At 41.9% G+C, this 17,447-nt stretch overlaps 5 protein-coding genes across 5 annotated transcripts; 4 read left to right on the top strand and 1 right to left on the bottom strand.

The window, feature by feature from the left end:
• Positions 1 to 714: 714 nt before the first annotated feature.
• On the top strand, positions 715 to 4,038 carry Bfra_011706 (putative ubiquitin carboxyl-terminal hydrolase protein; the record flags this gene model as incomplete). Its single annotated transcript, XM_037342032.1, has 3 exons — positions 715 to 2,868; positions 2,957 to 3,028; positions 3,106 to 4,038. 3 exons carry the CDS (start codon positions 715 to 717, stop codon positions 4,036 to 4,038), a joined length of 3,159 nt encoding a protein of 1,052 aa, XP_037188112.1.
• A 1,579-nt stretch (positions 4,039 to 5,617) lies between these two features.
• On the top strand, positions 5,618 to 6,367 carry Bfra_011705 (putative aflatoxin biosynthesis ketoreductase nor-1 protein; the record flags this gene model as incomplete). Its single annotated transcript, XM_037342031.1, has 1 exon — positions 5,618 to 6,367. One exon carries the CDS (start codon positions 5,618 to 5,620, stop codon positions 6,365 to 6,367), a length of 750 nt encoding a protein of 249 aa, XP_037188111.1.
• Positions 6,368 to 9,494: 3,127 nt separating this feature from the next.
• Bfra_011704 (uncharacterized protein) lies at positions 9,495 to 10,466 on the top strand (the record flags this gene model as incomplete). Its single annotated transcript, XM_037342030.1, has 1 exon — positions 9,495 to 10,466. The coding sequence occupies one exon, from the start codon at positions 9,495 to 9,497 to the stop codon at positions 10,464 to 10,466; it is 972 nt and encodes a 323-aa protein (XP_037188110.1).
• Positions 10,467 to 11,995: 1,529 nt separating this feature from the next.
• Bfra_011703 (uncharacterized protein) lies at positions 11,996 to 13,219 on the bottom strand (the record flags this gene model as incomplete). Its single annotated transcript, XM_037342029.1, has 3 exons — positions 11,996 to 12,094; positions 12,668 to 12,780; positions 13,105 to 13,219. The coding sequence occupies 3 exons, from the start codon at positions 13,217 to 13,219 to the stop codon at positions 11,996 to 11,998; spliced, it is 327 nt and encodes a 108-aa protein (XP_037188109.1).
• A 1,624-nt stretch (positions 13,220 to 14,843) lies between these two features.
• On the top strand, positions 14,844 to 16,367 carry Bfra_011702 (putative cytochrome p450 monooxygenase protein; the record flags this gene model as incomplete). Its single annotated transcript, XM_037342028.1, has 2 exons — positions 14,844 to 15,971; positions 16,026 to 16,367. 2 exons carry the CDS (start codon positions 14,844 to 14,846, stop codon positions 16,365 to 16,367), a joined length of 1,470 nt encoding a protein of 489 aa, XP_037188108.1.
• Between the last annotated feature and the right edge of the window lie 1,080 nt (positions 16,368 to 17,447).

Here is a 17,447-nt window from a genome sequence, read left to right as displayed (position 1 = left end):
ACACACACACATACTAGGGAGACCTGGTACCTATCGAATACCTAGTAGACATCATTCAAATCACCGTTCGACAGTTCAAGGTATACAGGTGATTCGTGCTATATTAATGACTACATCCACATACTCTCTCTCTGTCTTGGCATCGCGATAGAAATATTGTCAATTATTCATATTCTATGCGTCTAGGAAAGAAGATATCAAGAGAACGCACTCATTCTCCAACCCAACTTACTACCACCGTGGACACCACCTATATCCATTCCTAAACGGACTATACTTAGTAACAAATCTCTCTCACCGCCCACTATCGATAAAGATTATACCATACCTACGTAGGTACCTACGAATTACAACCATCCGTACTCTACTAAAAGTCCACGGATCTCCTCCATACTTGATGCATAAGGAATTCAAGCCTTCGAAGAATGCATGTGGCGCAAAGCAACAATAAAGACAACAAGTAACGACAATACCTTTTCCCGACTCGATAAACGCATCTCGGTCTTCAGATCGATTTATTCTTTGATCTCCTTTCATTCAACTTTCTTTGAACATTCCCCGTTCACGTATATCGGGTCCCAGAACATTTCTTGTCATTTCCCGTCTCCCTTTCAACCACCCAAAACTTAAAAGAATACGATTTAATTTAATTCGACATCCAGCTCCTCCATCATAGAACAGAATGCTCCAGCGGCATTTGGAAAATCTATAACCATGAGTCCAGCGGCCATCGGTGGCCCCCACTTGCGAACTACCTCAATCAATGGAACTGGGCCAATCAACAACACAAAGAAAGATGGCGTTAATGGTATCGGCACTTTGAATGCTAATGGTCGAATACTACCACATCTAGACGATCTGGTGAATGCGAAACCACTTGTCGATAGACAGTCCTCGTTACGGAAATTGCTGGAAGCTGGCGAAGAAGCTGCGAAACATGCGGAAACATACCTCGACTTTAAACGCCTGGACTTAGCTCTTCAACAGTACATCATAGCCTTTACAATAGCCGTGGAATATATTCCCCAGAGTCCGCATTTTCCAGATCTAAGGAGTAGGTCGGATTATACTCGATTATACGCTGGCTTGCAGAAACGGCTCAATACACAACATAATAAATTCGAGGAAGTCAAGAAAATAATCAAGGAGGATAATACAAGAACCGGAGTCAGCCCATCTAGTTTACTTCCATATAATGGACAATCTGTTCCTGGAAATACCAATAACATTGCATTCAAGCCAACCATATCCGATGTTAATAGCAACTCAACCAATAAAAAGATTGAACCCCGTCAAAAGCCAATGATACAACCGAAGCCACAAGGGCTTCATGGCAATTCGATACAAACAGCAAATGGCATATCATCCAGTCTGCCCAGCTCATCCGAGAGTGACTTGGCCGCAAGATTCGCCCGTTTGAGGAGTCCAACTACTACAACCCCTACTCAAGATCCTAGGATTAGGACTCAACAAATCACCATCCCAGATGAAACCAAAATAGATCAAAAGCCAATCAATTCAGCATCGCAGTACAAGCAAAATGCGAGTATATTGCGGCCTCTCGGCCCAAGAGAAATGCCAATGAGTCCAGCAACTCTGAAGACAGAAAAGCCCATCCTTGACATGGATACTAGTGTTCCCATGATGCCGAGAATGCCGGATGCAATATATAGTCCAGCACGTAGTACAGACGTGGTTTCGACCAACAGTCAACCGCCACTGTTATCTCGAGGGTCTTCCTACTTTAATGGAAAAAGAGAGCCTTCTAGTTCAGTCGCAAAAGTCTCTCGCAATCGAATCGTAGTTGACGATGCAACTGATTATTTCTCAAGCTCCGAGGTCAATAATTACACATTTGATCATGGTCATCCTGAGCCTGAAATCCGGATTGACAAGCCATCAATACTCAACGCGACAACTATTACTGCCGAGCAGCTTCATGGTTTTCTCAAAATGGGCTCTAAAACCCTGAGTGTCTTGATCGTGGATATTAGAAGCAGAGAAGAATTCAATGAGGGGCACATCATGGCCTCATCGATCATTTGCATTGAACCTATAGCTTTACGAAAAGACATGTCCGCAGAAGATCTCGGGGAGGGAATTGTTCTATCTCCTGAACCGGAACAAAGGTTGTACGATCAGAGGCATACATTTGACTTAATAGTCTATTACGATCAATCATCGATGCCAATAAACACGGAACATATACCAGGCGAACCTCTTAATCATTTGCAACACTTCAGTAAAATTATCTACGATCATGCTTACGATCACCGATTAAAGCGACGGCCGATGTTACTTGTTGGTGGTCTAGACTCTTGGATAGACCTCTTTGGGCCAAATGTATTAAAGAGCGAAATGCCTGGCAACAAATCTCTGGTCAAAAACAAGAAACATGACCATCAAGGGTTGGGTCGAGTTTCTATAGCTCGAAGAGGCTTAGTCGCAAAGAGGACACCTAGATTACGAACTTTATCAGCGGCAGAGGAAGAAAAATGGGATCAAGCTTTAAAACAAAATTCCGATGATGAGTCACCTGCTCAGGATTCTACCATGGACGAATCTTATTACGCCAGAACCACCGAGGACTTTATGAGGAGATACCCAGAGCTTCCATCAATCAAGCAATCCATGGCCTCGCCATCAATGCCCAGGACATTGCCTCTCTATGATGGATCAAAAATTTCAGCCCCACCAACTCGTCCACCACCAGCTCTACCAAGACAGAGATCAAATGGCATTTTTGAACAGACACCTTACAAGAATTATGCCATGACAGGAGGAAATTCTAGCGCTCCGTCCGCAACAGACCCTGGTCTTTGTGGTTTAAGAAACATCACGGGTGGTCTCTGTTACATGAATGCCGTTGTCCAGGCCATTGGTTCCTCGCCAGGAATAAGGAACATGTTTATCAAATTCCAATATCCTTGTGTTCCGGAAGTCCCGAAAAAACCAGGCGAAGATAGCCCCCGAGGCTGTTGATGACCCGGGCTCTGCGCAGCTTGCTACAGCATATGTGGTGTGGAAAGTATGACGAGATTGTTCCGAGAATGTTTCAAGTAAGCTTTTTAAAATCCAAGAATTCTATCGGCTAACAATTTGTAGCAATACGTCCATGCAACCGCCGTTGGCCATGAAGGTTACATAGGCTTTGATCAGTCTCGCATTGGTGACCATGACCACAGACCCGATACAACTTTTGGAACTGCTAGACAGCATGATGCCAACGAGTTTTTAGCTTGGCTTTTTGGTGTTATCATGGATGAACAGAATGTTCATCGTGACAAGACTGGACTTTTAGGTGATGTCTCAACTTTTTCTCCAAAGGAGAAAAGTGAATTGCCAAGAACTCAAAATTGTCGTGAAGGATATGAAAGGGCCCTTGAAACGTTAAATTCGCCCCTAGCAAAACTTGTCTGTAATCAAAAGATGTATGAGATAGTTTGTCAGACTTGTAAGGACACTAGCGTGACCTCAGATATGTTATCTCCTATAATATATCTAGGGGTTGATCCGAATGGAGGATTAAATCAAAATTTGCACTCTCTGCTTCGGACGTATTGTCTGACTGAAGAGAGAACAGAATTGGATTGCGATGGATGTGGTGTCACACACTCGCGCACCAAAATTCAGAGGCAGCTCTTTTCTAATCTCCCGGACTACCTCGTCTTTCCTTTCAAGGTAGCTCAAATGGCTGGTGAAATACGGGGTAATCGCTTAAATGTTCAAGTAAACTTTCCATTGGTTCTTGATATGGCAGAGTACACTTGGCTATCACAGAGAGACGGATATTCAGATCGAGTTCTTCCGCATCAGAGACCACCATTCTTATATGATTGTTATGCCGCGGTACAACACAGTGGATCAACGGAATCTGGGCACTATTGGGCGTTGGTCCGTAGGATAGATCCGAATAACAGGTGGACCGATAATTGGCACGAATTCAATGATAGTAGAGTGATACCAGGTAAAACTTTTGCTGACACACAAAGCTATCGAACTGTCATGATCTTTTATCGTCGTCAAGGCGCTGCTTGATATCTACGACAATTGGCTACTTTCAGCAATGGAGTCATGGTTTACAAATTTTGGCGTCATGGGAGGGGCTCAACTCAATGGAAATGTATCCAGAGCAGGCGTTGGTTATATAGTTGGAAAGCTCGATGCGGGAAGGGGAAACGGAAAGGGAAACGGAAAGGAACAATGTTTATATGCGACCGGTTGGAGCCTTTGGATGGGAAAGATGCAAATATCATCTACATGAATGAATGAATGGTACAATAGTTTTTTTGACAAGGATGAATTGAATCGACATGAGGTATTTATACTTGACATACGCAGAAATACTATTGTTATATAGTCTTCATTCTTGATATTGTTAATATATAGATGATTCATTGAGTTTTATTTAGTATTGTTTACAGAGTGTTGCGAGTGTATGTGAGTGACTGATATGGAGTCTACAGTTTGTTTTCTTTCCTTCTAACTGCCTATCATGCTTTTGCTGACTCCGTCGTGATGGTTCGATTATATGGTCAAAGTAATATACACAAATTTCACTAAAGAGAGCAAGCAAGCAACTGCGGATGTTAATGGAAATATTAAGATAGGCCAATAAATTAATACCGTAGCCGAATCCTGTCATACCACATCAGGACACAGCCCCTTTTTACATCGCGAGTGCACTCTGTGGTATTGTTAAGCGTGCTCGCGTGCTAGATTTGTGAGGTGAGGTGGGCTCCACGTAACCGAAATAAGAGGCGGAAACTGAGTTCTCTTTCAAAGGACCTTTTAAATGAATTATAAATTCATTTCAAATTGAATATTTGCATTAGAGAAGACCAAGCGAAAATTTGAGCTTTCTTTATATTGCTATTTAGATTTATACATATTCAATGTAATATTAAAAGGGAATTCAAATTATTAAAATCCTTCCAGATAGTATTCATTTTCCGTCTCTTATTTCGGTTATATAGAGGTGGGGTAGTGTGTATCTTTGTTATATTCAATTGAGCACCCGGGCCAGCCGGTCTAGCTTTTACTCGTCGACGGGCCGTGGGAAATTTCATGCTGATATTGGGTAGAGCTGCTTACTGCGTGATAAATGGTAAAAGGAGAAAGAGGAAAATTTACTTAGATCATTTGATACAAATACCTAGGTAATGGCGATTCCCCAGGACGATTGTCCAGTTTAGGAATTGTTTTCCACGTGATGGAACTGAGCTGGTTCTATATGATGTCGATTTGGCTTTGTGTACAAGACGTCATATGAAGCTTTTCTAGTCACTTACGTTATATACGGTGTTACGGAAATGTTTTCATGATATGAATCATCGGAAGTGGAAATCCATATAAATGGGTGGATAAAACAGTGGGGAAGTGTTGGTTTCATCCCGTGAGATTTTGGTATATAAGAGGAATGGATGGATGGATGAAATTGATGTCCTTGATTTTATTTTGGATATAAGTTATCCAACTGTTAGTGCTTTGAGATTACTTCATTGATATCCTCCAGATAAGAAATATTAAGCGATATAGCTTTCAGTCAAGCTTCGAACGATTCTATCATTCAAGTCTCAGTGCCACACTTCATCACATCAATCTTCTCACTTCCATCATGTCCGAAACCACCTACCTCATCACCGGTGCCAACCGAGGAATCGGTAAAGGTCTCCTCACCACACTCGTTTCCCGCCCAAACACCACCATCATCGCCGCCGTACGCACTCTCTCCTCCTCCCTCCCCATCTTCTCCACCATCCCCCTCGGCCAAAACAGCAAAATCATACCCATAAAAATCGATTCCAACTCCGAAACCGACCCCCTTACCGCCGTCTCCGAGCTCAAATCCGCACACGGAATCACCAAACTCGATGTCCTCATCTCCAATGCTGGAATGATGGAATCTGATGCCATCGTCCCGGTTTTGGAATCCTCGCCGGAATCAATTCGGAGACATATCGATGTTAATACTATTGCACCTTTGTTACTATTTCAAGCATTTCATCCGCTTCTTCTCGCTTCCGAGTATCCGCGTTTCTTTACTATTTCTTCGTTGTTGGGTTCGATTGCTGGGTGTGAGAAGGTTAGGGTACCGTTTGCTTCTTATGGGATGAGTAAAGCGGCGGTGAATTATATGGTGAGGAAGATTTCGTTCGAGGTGCCGGAGGTGACGAGTGTGGTTTTTAATCCTGGGTGGGTCAAGACGGATATGGGAAATGAGGCGGCGAGGGGAGTGGGGATGGGAGAGGCGCCTACGGCGTTTGAGGATTGTATTGAGCAGTTGGTGAGGTTGTTTGATGGGGTGAAGAAGGAACAGTCAGGGAGTTTCTTGGATGCGGCGACGGGCGAGGTCTGTGCTTGGTAGAGGGGAGTTTGAGATGGGTATGGAGAGAGGTGGTTTTCGGGATTAAGATGATGAGATTTAGATTTAGAATAGAATAGAGTATATCATGCATGACGCTTGTTTCCCATGTAGTTTCATTGTGCAGGAATAATTCTGAATAATTTGTTGCGGAACAAGCTGACACTTCAGCTCTTCCTATGCTGTGAGGGGAATTTAGTTCTCGTTTCTCAAGAAAAATCCTACAAAAAATATTAAATACCACAAGTTAGTCATCTAGATAAATAAATCAATTATGGAAATGATTCACTCACCCGTCTTAAGCGAGCGGATTCCTGTCCTTCCCCTTAGTAGTTCACTTCCCAGCTTTCCTCGTGACATGTTCTCTATCAAAATGGTTTATCCAAAAACAACGCACAAAAGCCCGCATAGGGGCGGCATATACAGTGCTGTTAAGCGTGCGAATAAAATATCGAAGTACAAATATCCTAGATTTTGGCATCCCAGTTTCAGGTTCAAGATCAGAGGCCGGGACTCTGTGATAGAAATGGAAAATTTACTGAATTCGACAGTGAGAAATGTTGAGAGACAGTAGAAATGAGATGGGACGACTAATGAAGACACTAACAAAATTGCACTCAAACATCTGGTACCAACTTAAGCAAACATCTAGAGCAGCTATAATCAAGCACAATGTGAAACGCGCTTCTTTCTGAATGACAGCTCTAGATAAATGTTGACCAAACCAATATCAGCATATCTGAAACATGTATGTCAAGGAAATCGGTGTATCATTTGACGACAGTGAAAGTGGCGGCTAGATAAGCGACAATACGAACGTATAAGTGAAAGACGATATTGTAAAATATTCGGCGATGAATCATCACACTACACTGACCAGCCGGGAATATCACACCTGATTTTCTCCTTCGGATATGTATTGAGGGATTGGTGGGTCTTTCAAGTGTACAGTCTTGAATCTAAGAAAGAATTCTCGATATCTCATCGTAGACCATATGGAAGGGGTCTGCTCAATTTCTAGTGACATATATGCAGAATTTCTCAGGAAGAAAGTTTGCTTTTTTACAGACTTGTGATGCCTCTCCCTTCTTTTTTTGATCTAATTCACTCTTTCTCCAAAGTCAATAGGTGCCGACCGGGGTCATTCACATTTTCAATTTTTCGCAAGATTGAGGATCCCCGCTTCCCCTCACTTAAACAGAACATGGATCTCTATTTAAGTGGTCGTCGCATTCTTAATTGACCAACCGACGCTTGAGGAAACAGCCATACAGTCCTTACAATAGGGTTTGCCACTTCAGATGCCAAGATACACATACGGTATTAAAGCTAAGGATAATCAGGAAAGCTTAGTGGCTGCTTGGTGGAGTTGCGTTCGAGGCCAACGGAGTGAAAAGAACGGCTAGAAGCCATGCCTTTTCAACGCTGTGTTGAATTTTTGTAACCGCTAGGGCTATTGACGGAGTTTCCAACAACACAATGATATGGCACTACTTACTTCTGGTTTAGCACAGTCATATCAAAGATTAAACATCTTGTGTTTCGGGAGACTTGTTTCCAAGGCAATATCCGTAGAACCATAAAATCGTAACAAACAACGATAAAATCCGAATAGACAGTAATTAAGTAGCAACAGCATACTCCTTCGACATTCAATTTTTATCAACGCAAAGCAGCATATGGTGGACAAAGCTCGTCGGTGAGAGGCGCAATTGATATAAAGTATCTGCAACTGGAAAATCGATAGCATTAGTCGAAGCTAATTTGGATTTGACTGTTTTCCAATTGTGACGAATGCATTGTAGTTCTGGACCTGAAGAATAATTATCGACTGGTAGGTACACACTGGGTGTAGAAATCGCCTCCTGAATCACCTAACCGAGGTTCACCACCGGTGCCTTTTGCCATGGAAAAAGAGAGACAGGATAAAAAGGACTCTCTAATGGAGACAAAATCTGCTTTTTCCCTTTTAGCCCCGATCATCGGCGAGTGAATTGTTTACCCTAGTAATAGAATTAATCACTTTAGAGCTAGAAGTTTGTTAGGTCGAGATGAATCTCGTCATATTGATTGTAAATATGAATGCAGATGAGATGAGAGGAAGAATAAAAGAGCATACAACGGCAGCGAATTGAGGATAGTGCAATAATACAATACGGTAGTAACCAAAACCCTTGAAGAGTATAATAGACCACTACTGCTGTACTCTCATATCCGTACAGCTCTCAATTGATCAAAGAGCTAGAGAACACTCGTACTGCTCAACTGTTCAATAATTTTCTAACTTTCGAGAATTTGGCATCGAAGGTTGCTGGAGACCTAGTGTTATAGATCAGTCTTTTCAAGAGGCATGAGATCTCTCATGAAGAATGGGAAGGATATCTACACCGCTTCCTTTTGATTACAAACTATCTCAAATCTCCTGATCTCCACATTAGCTCGATTTTGTTGAAGTAGATTCGCTTGATTTTCTGTCGAAACTTAATGAACTGGATGAGATTGAAATTTTCATTCAAGATTCTCGACATGAAAGACTCTAAGCTTTCCGAATATACTTAAGTTTATTCTGATGATTAATTCAGATCGTTTCAAGGAAATTTAATGTCTCAATAAACTCATCATCTAGCTTTTGAACGATATAAATTCCCTAACATTGAATTAATAGGGATCTTTCAATTGTGACAAATAAGCGAGTACGTAATCTAGCTTCCACGTCTCCTTCCAAATCCAGACTTGAAACAAAATCAATACTCTTTCTATGATTTCTAGTAGCTTGTTGGCTCCAAATCGTAACCAGTAGGTCTGCTCACTTTTCTATAAATAGACAGTTTATAATTCCGTGCGGAATTGACGTAAAATGGGCCCTTGTACTACGTATGTCCTGATTTTGACCACTTGTCGAGCAGGTCAAAATAGAGTATTTTCAGAAATTTATTCATAGCAATATATGTAAAAATTGTTTTTGCGATTGCCAATTGCTCCCTATATAAATCATCCCATCTCATTTTCTCTCGACTTCTAATACAAAATCCCATTTTCATACAAACACAATTTCTAGATTCCAAAATTCATAACCATTCACCTTTATCCGTCTATCGACTATCCCACAAATTATATTGCACTATTCGCAATGTCTGGAGTTTCTGAGACTAAAAGCTCACTGTGGTTCGAGTGGGACGACGCTACCTTGAAACGCAAAGCAAATGCTACACAATCTGATAATGCACAAGATTACGCCGATAGACACGCTGCAAGAGCTATACGTAAGGGACGCAAAGAATGGACAGATGAAGAAGTGATGAAAAAAGCCAGTGCTTCAAGATATGATTATGAGAATTATGAGGACAGACATGTAGCAAAAGCTATAAATAAGAGGGACCGCAACGATGCCAGTAGAGAGGCCCACGAGAAGGCCGAAACGGCAATGGCAACCTTATCAATAAACGGTCCTCCAAGTCTTCCTAGGGACAGAGGAACTGCATTTAAGGACGCAATATATTATGACGATCTGAAGAGTGGAAAAGAACCACAAAAGCGCAAGCCGAAGGTTCCTCTAGATGCGAGCCAACTTCCAAGTGGAAGCGGTAATAAATCGAGAGCAGATAACGAGGGAGTCCAAGGAAGGGACGGCCGCGGTAGTGAAAGAGAAAAAGGCAAGCGCAATCGGTCTGCCAGCGCCTCTAGAACCAGAGATTCGTTGAAAAAACCTGCCACTGCCAGCTCTTCAAGCTCTAACAAACCTTCTACTGCTACCTCTTCAAATCTTACTCAGCCTCGCAATGCCAGCTCTTCAAACCCCACCGGCGGAACAGAACCTAAACCTATGACCGACTACCCATACACACAGAACAAGGAAGGTCGTTACATATGCACAAGAAAAGGCTGTGAAACCAAGAGTTACTCTGAGAGGTCAAGATTTCGATCGCATTACGACACTAAACATACGCACAGTGCAAAGCTATACTATTGCGAGCTTGGCGAGGTATGTAGAGAGGAACCATTCGATCGTCACGATTCATACATCAAACATTTGAGATCGAACCGTCATCAAGAAAAACAGGCAGAACATGATGATAAAGTAAACAAAAACAATAACAAGTAAAAACTATAAGGATCAGAGTACCACCGTCTTAGAGATCTCGACTATTCAAATCGAGCGAACACCAAGGTTAGATTTCTTGCTAAAGATACCACATCCAAGGGTCCCTACCCAGCTTTTCCAATCCAGTTTACTCGAGCAGAATATTAGATCCTCTAACAGTAAATAGTATCGAACTATCAACGCATTGGAATTTTAGAGTATTAGTTATTAGAGTTTTCGGCGTCACAAACACAGAGGAAATATAGACACTACACACATTATCCCAACCCCTTATACATGGACGTAGAAACAAACACCAAAAGAAAACCGTTTACCCTCGTGAAGACTATCTCAGTATGAGAGATTCGTGAATGTGTTGCTTGTATAATATTGACAGAATGTACAGATTTGTAAATTGTGTATAATCAGCCAAGCTATTTAGATAAATCGCTCCTCACTCCTCACTCCCCACTCCCATAAAACACATGAAAATCCTAAGACGATAAATTTTCTCGCAGGCTCTAAAACGTATCTCTATATCTCTCACACATCTACATGGACATCATCAATCAACTACCCTCTTCTCTCTCCCCTCAAGAGAAAATACACACCTAATCCTCCTAACTATAATCCTCCTAGTTCCACCCCTTCTTTCCCAAGTCCAATTCCCTGCCCCTAACTCTAACCCTTCAACCCTCCATTCTAATTTTTCAATCCTCCCAATCCCAATACATAAACACACAAACCAAAGATTCCAAATCCAAGATTCCACAAAAAGAAAAGAGAGAAAGAAATTTCAGAAAAAAATGAACAAGGGAGAAAAACAGAAAGAAAAAAACAAAGAAAAAAATATCCAATTTCTCTTTCCACCCAATTATCCATCTCCTCCCATTCATACCACCATCCAGATTTCGAACGCTACTTTTCTCTCAACTTATACTTATAAGATGTGATATGTGCTTGATAGATGTGAGATCTTACTTAGTAGATATACACATACACATACACATATACTATATATGTGTTTGTTCAACATATCAAAAAGACAAAAAGACGAAATCTGTACACTCCAACTCTAAATTCCAAGTCCCAAGTCCTGAATCCCAAATTCCCAATTCTCAATCATTCAATCCAGACCTTCTATTCCACACCCTCCATCCCATTCTATTCCATTCATTCACACCAAAAACTTTGAAATCACGTTCGCAGATAGCAATGTTATTAATGGTACTGTCATTAAACCCATATCATACATTTTACTTCAATCCATTTCTCCTTTTTTCCATGCCTACCTCCCTTCTTTCCCACTCCCCTCCCAACCCCCAGGAACCCCCAACCCTCCTTATCTCAACACAGTATGTTCTCAATTTCCACAATCCCCAATCCCAACCCCAACCCCAAATCTACAATCCACTATCCTGACTCGTTCCATTCCTAAAACACTACAATCAGCAAACCACTCACCAAAAATCCATACATTCCTCAAATACAAAAAATCATCTCACATAAACAATATTCAAGAACTCGCTCGCTCACTGCAAAGGACCATCTCACTTATGTTTCTCTTCGGCATGTCCCTCAGTCTTCTTTTGTAATTCCTTGATTCCTTCTGCGGAATGATCGTCATGTTCGTGGCGATCTGCTGCTACCTGTATATTATTGTATTAGCAAACTGTCTTTCCTTGTAATTATTTTGTACGAGGTAGGGTTAAGTATAAAAAGGAAAAGATATAAGGAAACGTCAACAAATAAATCCAAGTAAATCTCAGGATTGAGGGAGGAAAGTAAGACAGGGGAAACTATTCAATCCCCCAATGTCCACCTATCAGTCTCTCCCTTTCGAGGGGCTCCCCTTCTCCCACTCTCATTAAAATAATCACATTCTCCTTCCACATTCCCTTTCTTCTCATCAAAGTCTCCAACTCACTAGACGAAAGAGATAACCTATGTGGTGTATGCCCACCCATAGGTATCCTTTCCTTTGAGACCGCCTTCCCATTCTCTTCCTTCACAACTCTTGATTTCGTAGCCATAATTTTCTTTCTGTCTCAACCCTTCCAAACACCAATTGATTGATCCAGAAGTTCAGACAGAAAGACTGAATTCCGTGTAACTTCCATACATGCGAGACTTCTCTTGAGCTACTTTCTCTCTACACACATTGAAGCCCATTCGTACAGTCGCAGGAAGATTTATAGAATGCAACACCGAGAATAACCTACAGCTTCTTCACTATCACTAGCCAATTCTGGTTTCCAGTGATTCTTTCCCTCCTTTTGCTTGGCCAATTGATCTTGCTTATGATGTTCGTAATCAGCAGCTTTTTCTGGGGTATCTGAATTTTCATACATCGAATTAGTATCTCTTAATTTTCAAATCGATTCAATGACTTCGGACGGAGATGAAAAAGGTGCATAGAAATATTATCCTCGGACAGAGGTAATAAGAATGTGAGAAGAACTCAAGAAGAGCAAATCCATCTCAGAATTCATACACCAGCGCCCTCGTATCTCGTGTCTCGTACTCAATTACTTCATCACCAATCCCGCCGGACATAAAAAATCCAGCAAGATCGCAGAAGTAACTCCGCGTACAATTCCCCAAACAATTCCATCCAAATCACAATTCCCAGAAGAATAACAAGGAGAAAATAACTCACGTCTATCACTCTCTTTCAAAGCTCGCATGCTCGAGATAGCAAATGTACGTTTGGTGGGGAAAGCGATGGAGACTGGACGAGCAGCTCGAATGGATTGACGGAGGATGAAAGACATTTTTGTGTTTGGTGTTTGGTGTTGGTGGAGGTGGAGGTGAATGTGAATGTGAATGTGAATGTGTGTGTGAATGTATTGCTTGATTTCTAATTGAGAGATGAGTTAGTTGATTGATTCTTCTCTTCTTCTTCTTCTTCTTCTTCTTCTCTTCTTTTCTTCTCTTCTTTTTTTCTTCTCTTCTTCTTCTTCTTCTTCTCTTCTCCTGTACTACACAATCAAGAACCGGACGAAAAAGATAGATAGATAAAACATCAATTCATCTCATTAAACTGAACAACTTACAATTTACCTAAGTAAGCGTTCTTCCTAACAAATCTGAAATCTGAAATGTCAATTGAAAATATAAATATAAATATAAATATCAACAAGAAAGAAAGGAAGAAACAACAATAATAACCCCCTTCCTTCGAGCTCCCCATCCGCTAGTCCCAAAACCCTCATACCTAGGTAATCTCTCCCACTCCATTGGTCTCTCACATCATCCTCTCATCATCCCAACTCAAAATCCAATCCTCGATCGAGAAAACCTGCTCCTCGACATGACATTCATTTGCATTTCGAAGCTTGGTGGTGGGGAAGTTGAAGATGTGGGACATGATGACGTCAATGATTTACAGGTAACGTTAGGTATCTAGGTACAGATATTAGCATCATAATCACACAAACCCATCCATCCATCTTGTTATCCTCGGTATCTATGTTCACATCCGGACTTTAACCGATGGATGCTGGGTGTCTGGATTTCAAGGTGTGTTATCGATACTGATGGAGAACTCTCGAGTCATGCAACCACGAGTATTACGAGTATTACGATACAGTATTCGTAATTCAGGGGCTTCAGAGTCCAAACATCCACACTTGCGACTCTCGGACTTCTGCATTATGTCTGTGACTGTGTGATGTGTAATTTAATGTGATGGAGGTAATTCCTCCTTTCGATACAATACAAATCGACTTTCGTATTTCACATTTCGTATTTCATATACAGATATTACCCTACTCATCCATACTCACACTGATACTCACAAATAAATATCTAAATAATCTATAAAAAACACCTAATAAATTATCAGAATTTGATTACTTTCCTTTCTTCCTCTCTTCCTTTCTTCCTTTCTTCCTCACCTAGATACATACTCATTACACTTACTACAATAAGTACTTGAAATAGTATCGATAACCTTATATTAATAACAACTCAAGATTTCTTTCCTTTTACTTTTCTATTCCTTCTACCTCTATCTCTCCCTCGATTCAACTCTCTTGATACCAAACACCTGCCTATTACTTATCATTCTATCTAACTTTGGGCCGCTCGCACACAGCCGCTAGTACGGGGGAGGGGAAATGGGGACAGACGGATTGAAGATGCGCACGGAAGCCGGAACGTAGGCGAGGTGCAGTCGCTGCATAAATGCATCGATGCAGCTTGTAGAGACAATTTATACAATTTATATAACTTATCCAATTTATACAGTGGATAAAACCTCCATGGCAAAGACTCTTCCGAGAGACCTTGGCTGTCGAAAGATACAAAAGCCGTGCTAGATGCCAGAGACCAGAGAAAGAAGCATCTGCAACTTGACTTTTAACTAAATTCTCATACGATTTTCAGAGCATCACAATGTTGTCAGTGGCTGCTCTAGCAGCATTCCTCTATCTTCTTTACACTTTGATTTCCACTCTCCGGGTTCTTTACTTCCATTCTCTCAGTCACATCCCCGGCCCGACACTGTGGATCGCGTTTCCAATATTTCGACACCTCTCGTTGATTCGAGGGAGGCAAGATATCGAGCTTCGAGCTCTCCACCAGAAATATGGCGAGGTCGTTCGATTTGCCCCCGATGAGGTCTCCTTCATCACCGCCCAAGCCTGGCGGGACATTTACGGCCACGGCCACAAGCAACTGCCCAAGTTCAAACACTCGGCCGCAAACCCTCTAGATATCATTAACTCCAACGATGTTGACCACTCTCGATACCGCAAAGCTATGTCTCACGCCTTTTCCGCGAAAGGACTTCAAGCGCAAGAGCCGATTCTGAAAAGATACGTCGATAAACTTGTCACGAGATTGGAGCACGAGGCAAAGTCTCGCTTGCCGGTAGATATGGTTAAGTGGTATAATCTTACCACATTCGATCTCATTGGCGATCTTGCCTTTGGCGAGTCTTTCGGCGGGCTTGAGAACTCACAATATCACTTCTGGGTCTCGACAATTTTCGAATCCGTACGCGCAATACAGTTTGCCAAAGTCAAGGACGTCTATCCTATGTTCTTCCAATTAATCAAACCTTTTATGCGCAGTGGTTTGGCAAACGCACGTCAGCGGCAGCAGGACTACAGCAAAGCAGTGGTGCAAACGAGGCTTGCGAACCCTGAGCCCTCCGACCTTGTAGACTTCATGGATTCCATGCTCCGACATCGCGGGGAGAAAGATGGGCTAAGTGATGAAGAGTTAGTAGCAAATTCCAGCATTCTTGTTATTGCTGGCAGCGAAACTACCGCCACTTTGTTATCGGGTGTGACCTTCTTACTTCTGAAGAACCCGGTGGCGATGAAAAAGTTGACGGATGAAGTGCGAACGGCCATGCAATCTGAAGAGGATATCACTTTTGCAAACGCGACTGCAAACCTCCCGTACATGTTAGCCTGTCTTGAAGAGGCCCTTCGAAGGTATCCACCGGTTGGTACCGGATTGCAACGAGTTACCACTTCGACCACAATTATTTCGGGCTATGAGGTCCCTCCAAACGTAAGATCAGAAGTGTATCGTCATTCCAAAAAAAGTAGCTAACGATCCCCAAAGACCAGGGTAGCGGTTCATCAATTCGCGGCGTATCATTCTCCTCTCAATTTTCACAAGCCCGAGTGCTATATCCCAGAGCGCTGGCTCCCAGAAGCGAAAAACGATCCGCAATCGCCCTTCTTCAACGATAACCGTGACGTTTTGCAGCCATTCTCTGTCGGACCACGTAACTGCATCGGCCGAAATCTAGCCTATAACGAGATGCGTGTCATCCTGGCTCGGATCATCTGGAGATTCGACCTCGAATTATGTCCTGAATCTCAGGCGTGGGACGATCAGAAATCGTACATCCTGTGGGAAAAGCCCGAGCTGATGTGCAAGTTGACACCGAGGGAATATTGAGAGGTTTATAATGGACGTTGTACCCCGTCCATTTACAGGACCAAAGTCAGGAGGATCCTGTGTATAGGAAAATATGTTTTTCCCGCTCGAATGAAATAGAAAACCCAATCATATCTTCGCAAATGTTGTAAGCTGAGGAATAACTAGTAACTAGTAACTAGAATGAAACGATATCCATTGCAAGTACTGTGTGAATTTGAAAAACACTCGGTTAAAACATCCATACCACGCTATGGCTCCACGCGGGCTCTTCAACAATCCATCCTGCGTGCCTCAAATACCCCCTCGCACTTTCCTTCTCTCTGCCAACTACATACTATATCCATACACCATTCCCCAAAGCCATGCGAGCCTTCCTCCGGATTTTCCTCATCAGTGTGCCTATTCCGTTGAAGAACAAAAGGCTTTCAATTAAATGAGAGAGAAAAAGACATAAATGTATCAATAAATATACGAGCTTCACACCGGCATCACAACACAACTGCCCGATCTGCTGGATGTGATGGATAGAGATATTGCTCATAACAAGAACCGACTTCGGCTCTGACCATCTATCACACAAGAGAAGGAGCTCCTCGGTGAAATGCTCAAAGATAGTGATCGTAAGCCCACTAGCCCCCCCCCCCTCTTAATCATTTATTGATTATCATCTCTCAATCATTATATGACAATCATCAATTATTAACACTGGTATTTCTATTTCTGTCTCTATTTCTATCCATTACACGTCATGCATCATGCATCATACATCACATCTAATACCAGATCCAAACCTCATCATACCATCTATCTATAACACAACAAAAAACAACACAACACAATACAACACAACATATCAAGCTACATATACTACACTATAATATACTCAAACTTACTCAACCTTACAAATACCAAATATACAAAACTAATCATCATCATATAATAGATAAATATAAAATATGAATTTCCTAAAGCTTTAAAAGCCAACAATATGACATTTGTACCTCCTAATCTCCCATCCAAAGACCTAGAAATACCCAAGTTTCTTGATATCATCCCAAGTACACACAAAAATCGCCTCGCCCCAGCCAAAAGTATATG

Source organism: Botrytis fragariae (assembly GCF_013461495.1).
Source record: "Botrytis fragariae strain BVB16 chromosome Unknown tig00000251, whole genome shotgun sequence".
NCBI lineage: Eukaryota > Fungi > Ascomycota > Leotiomycetes > Helotiales > Sclerotiniaceae > Botrytis > Botrytis fragariae.
This window is presented reverse-complemented; position numbering and strand designations above follow the sequence as displayed.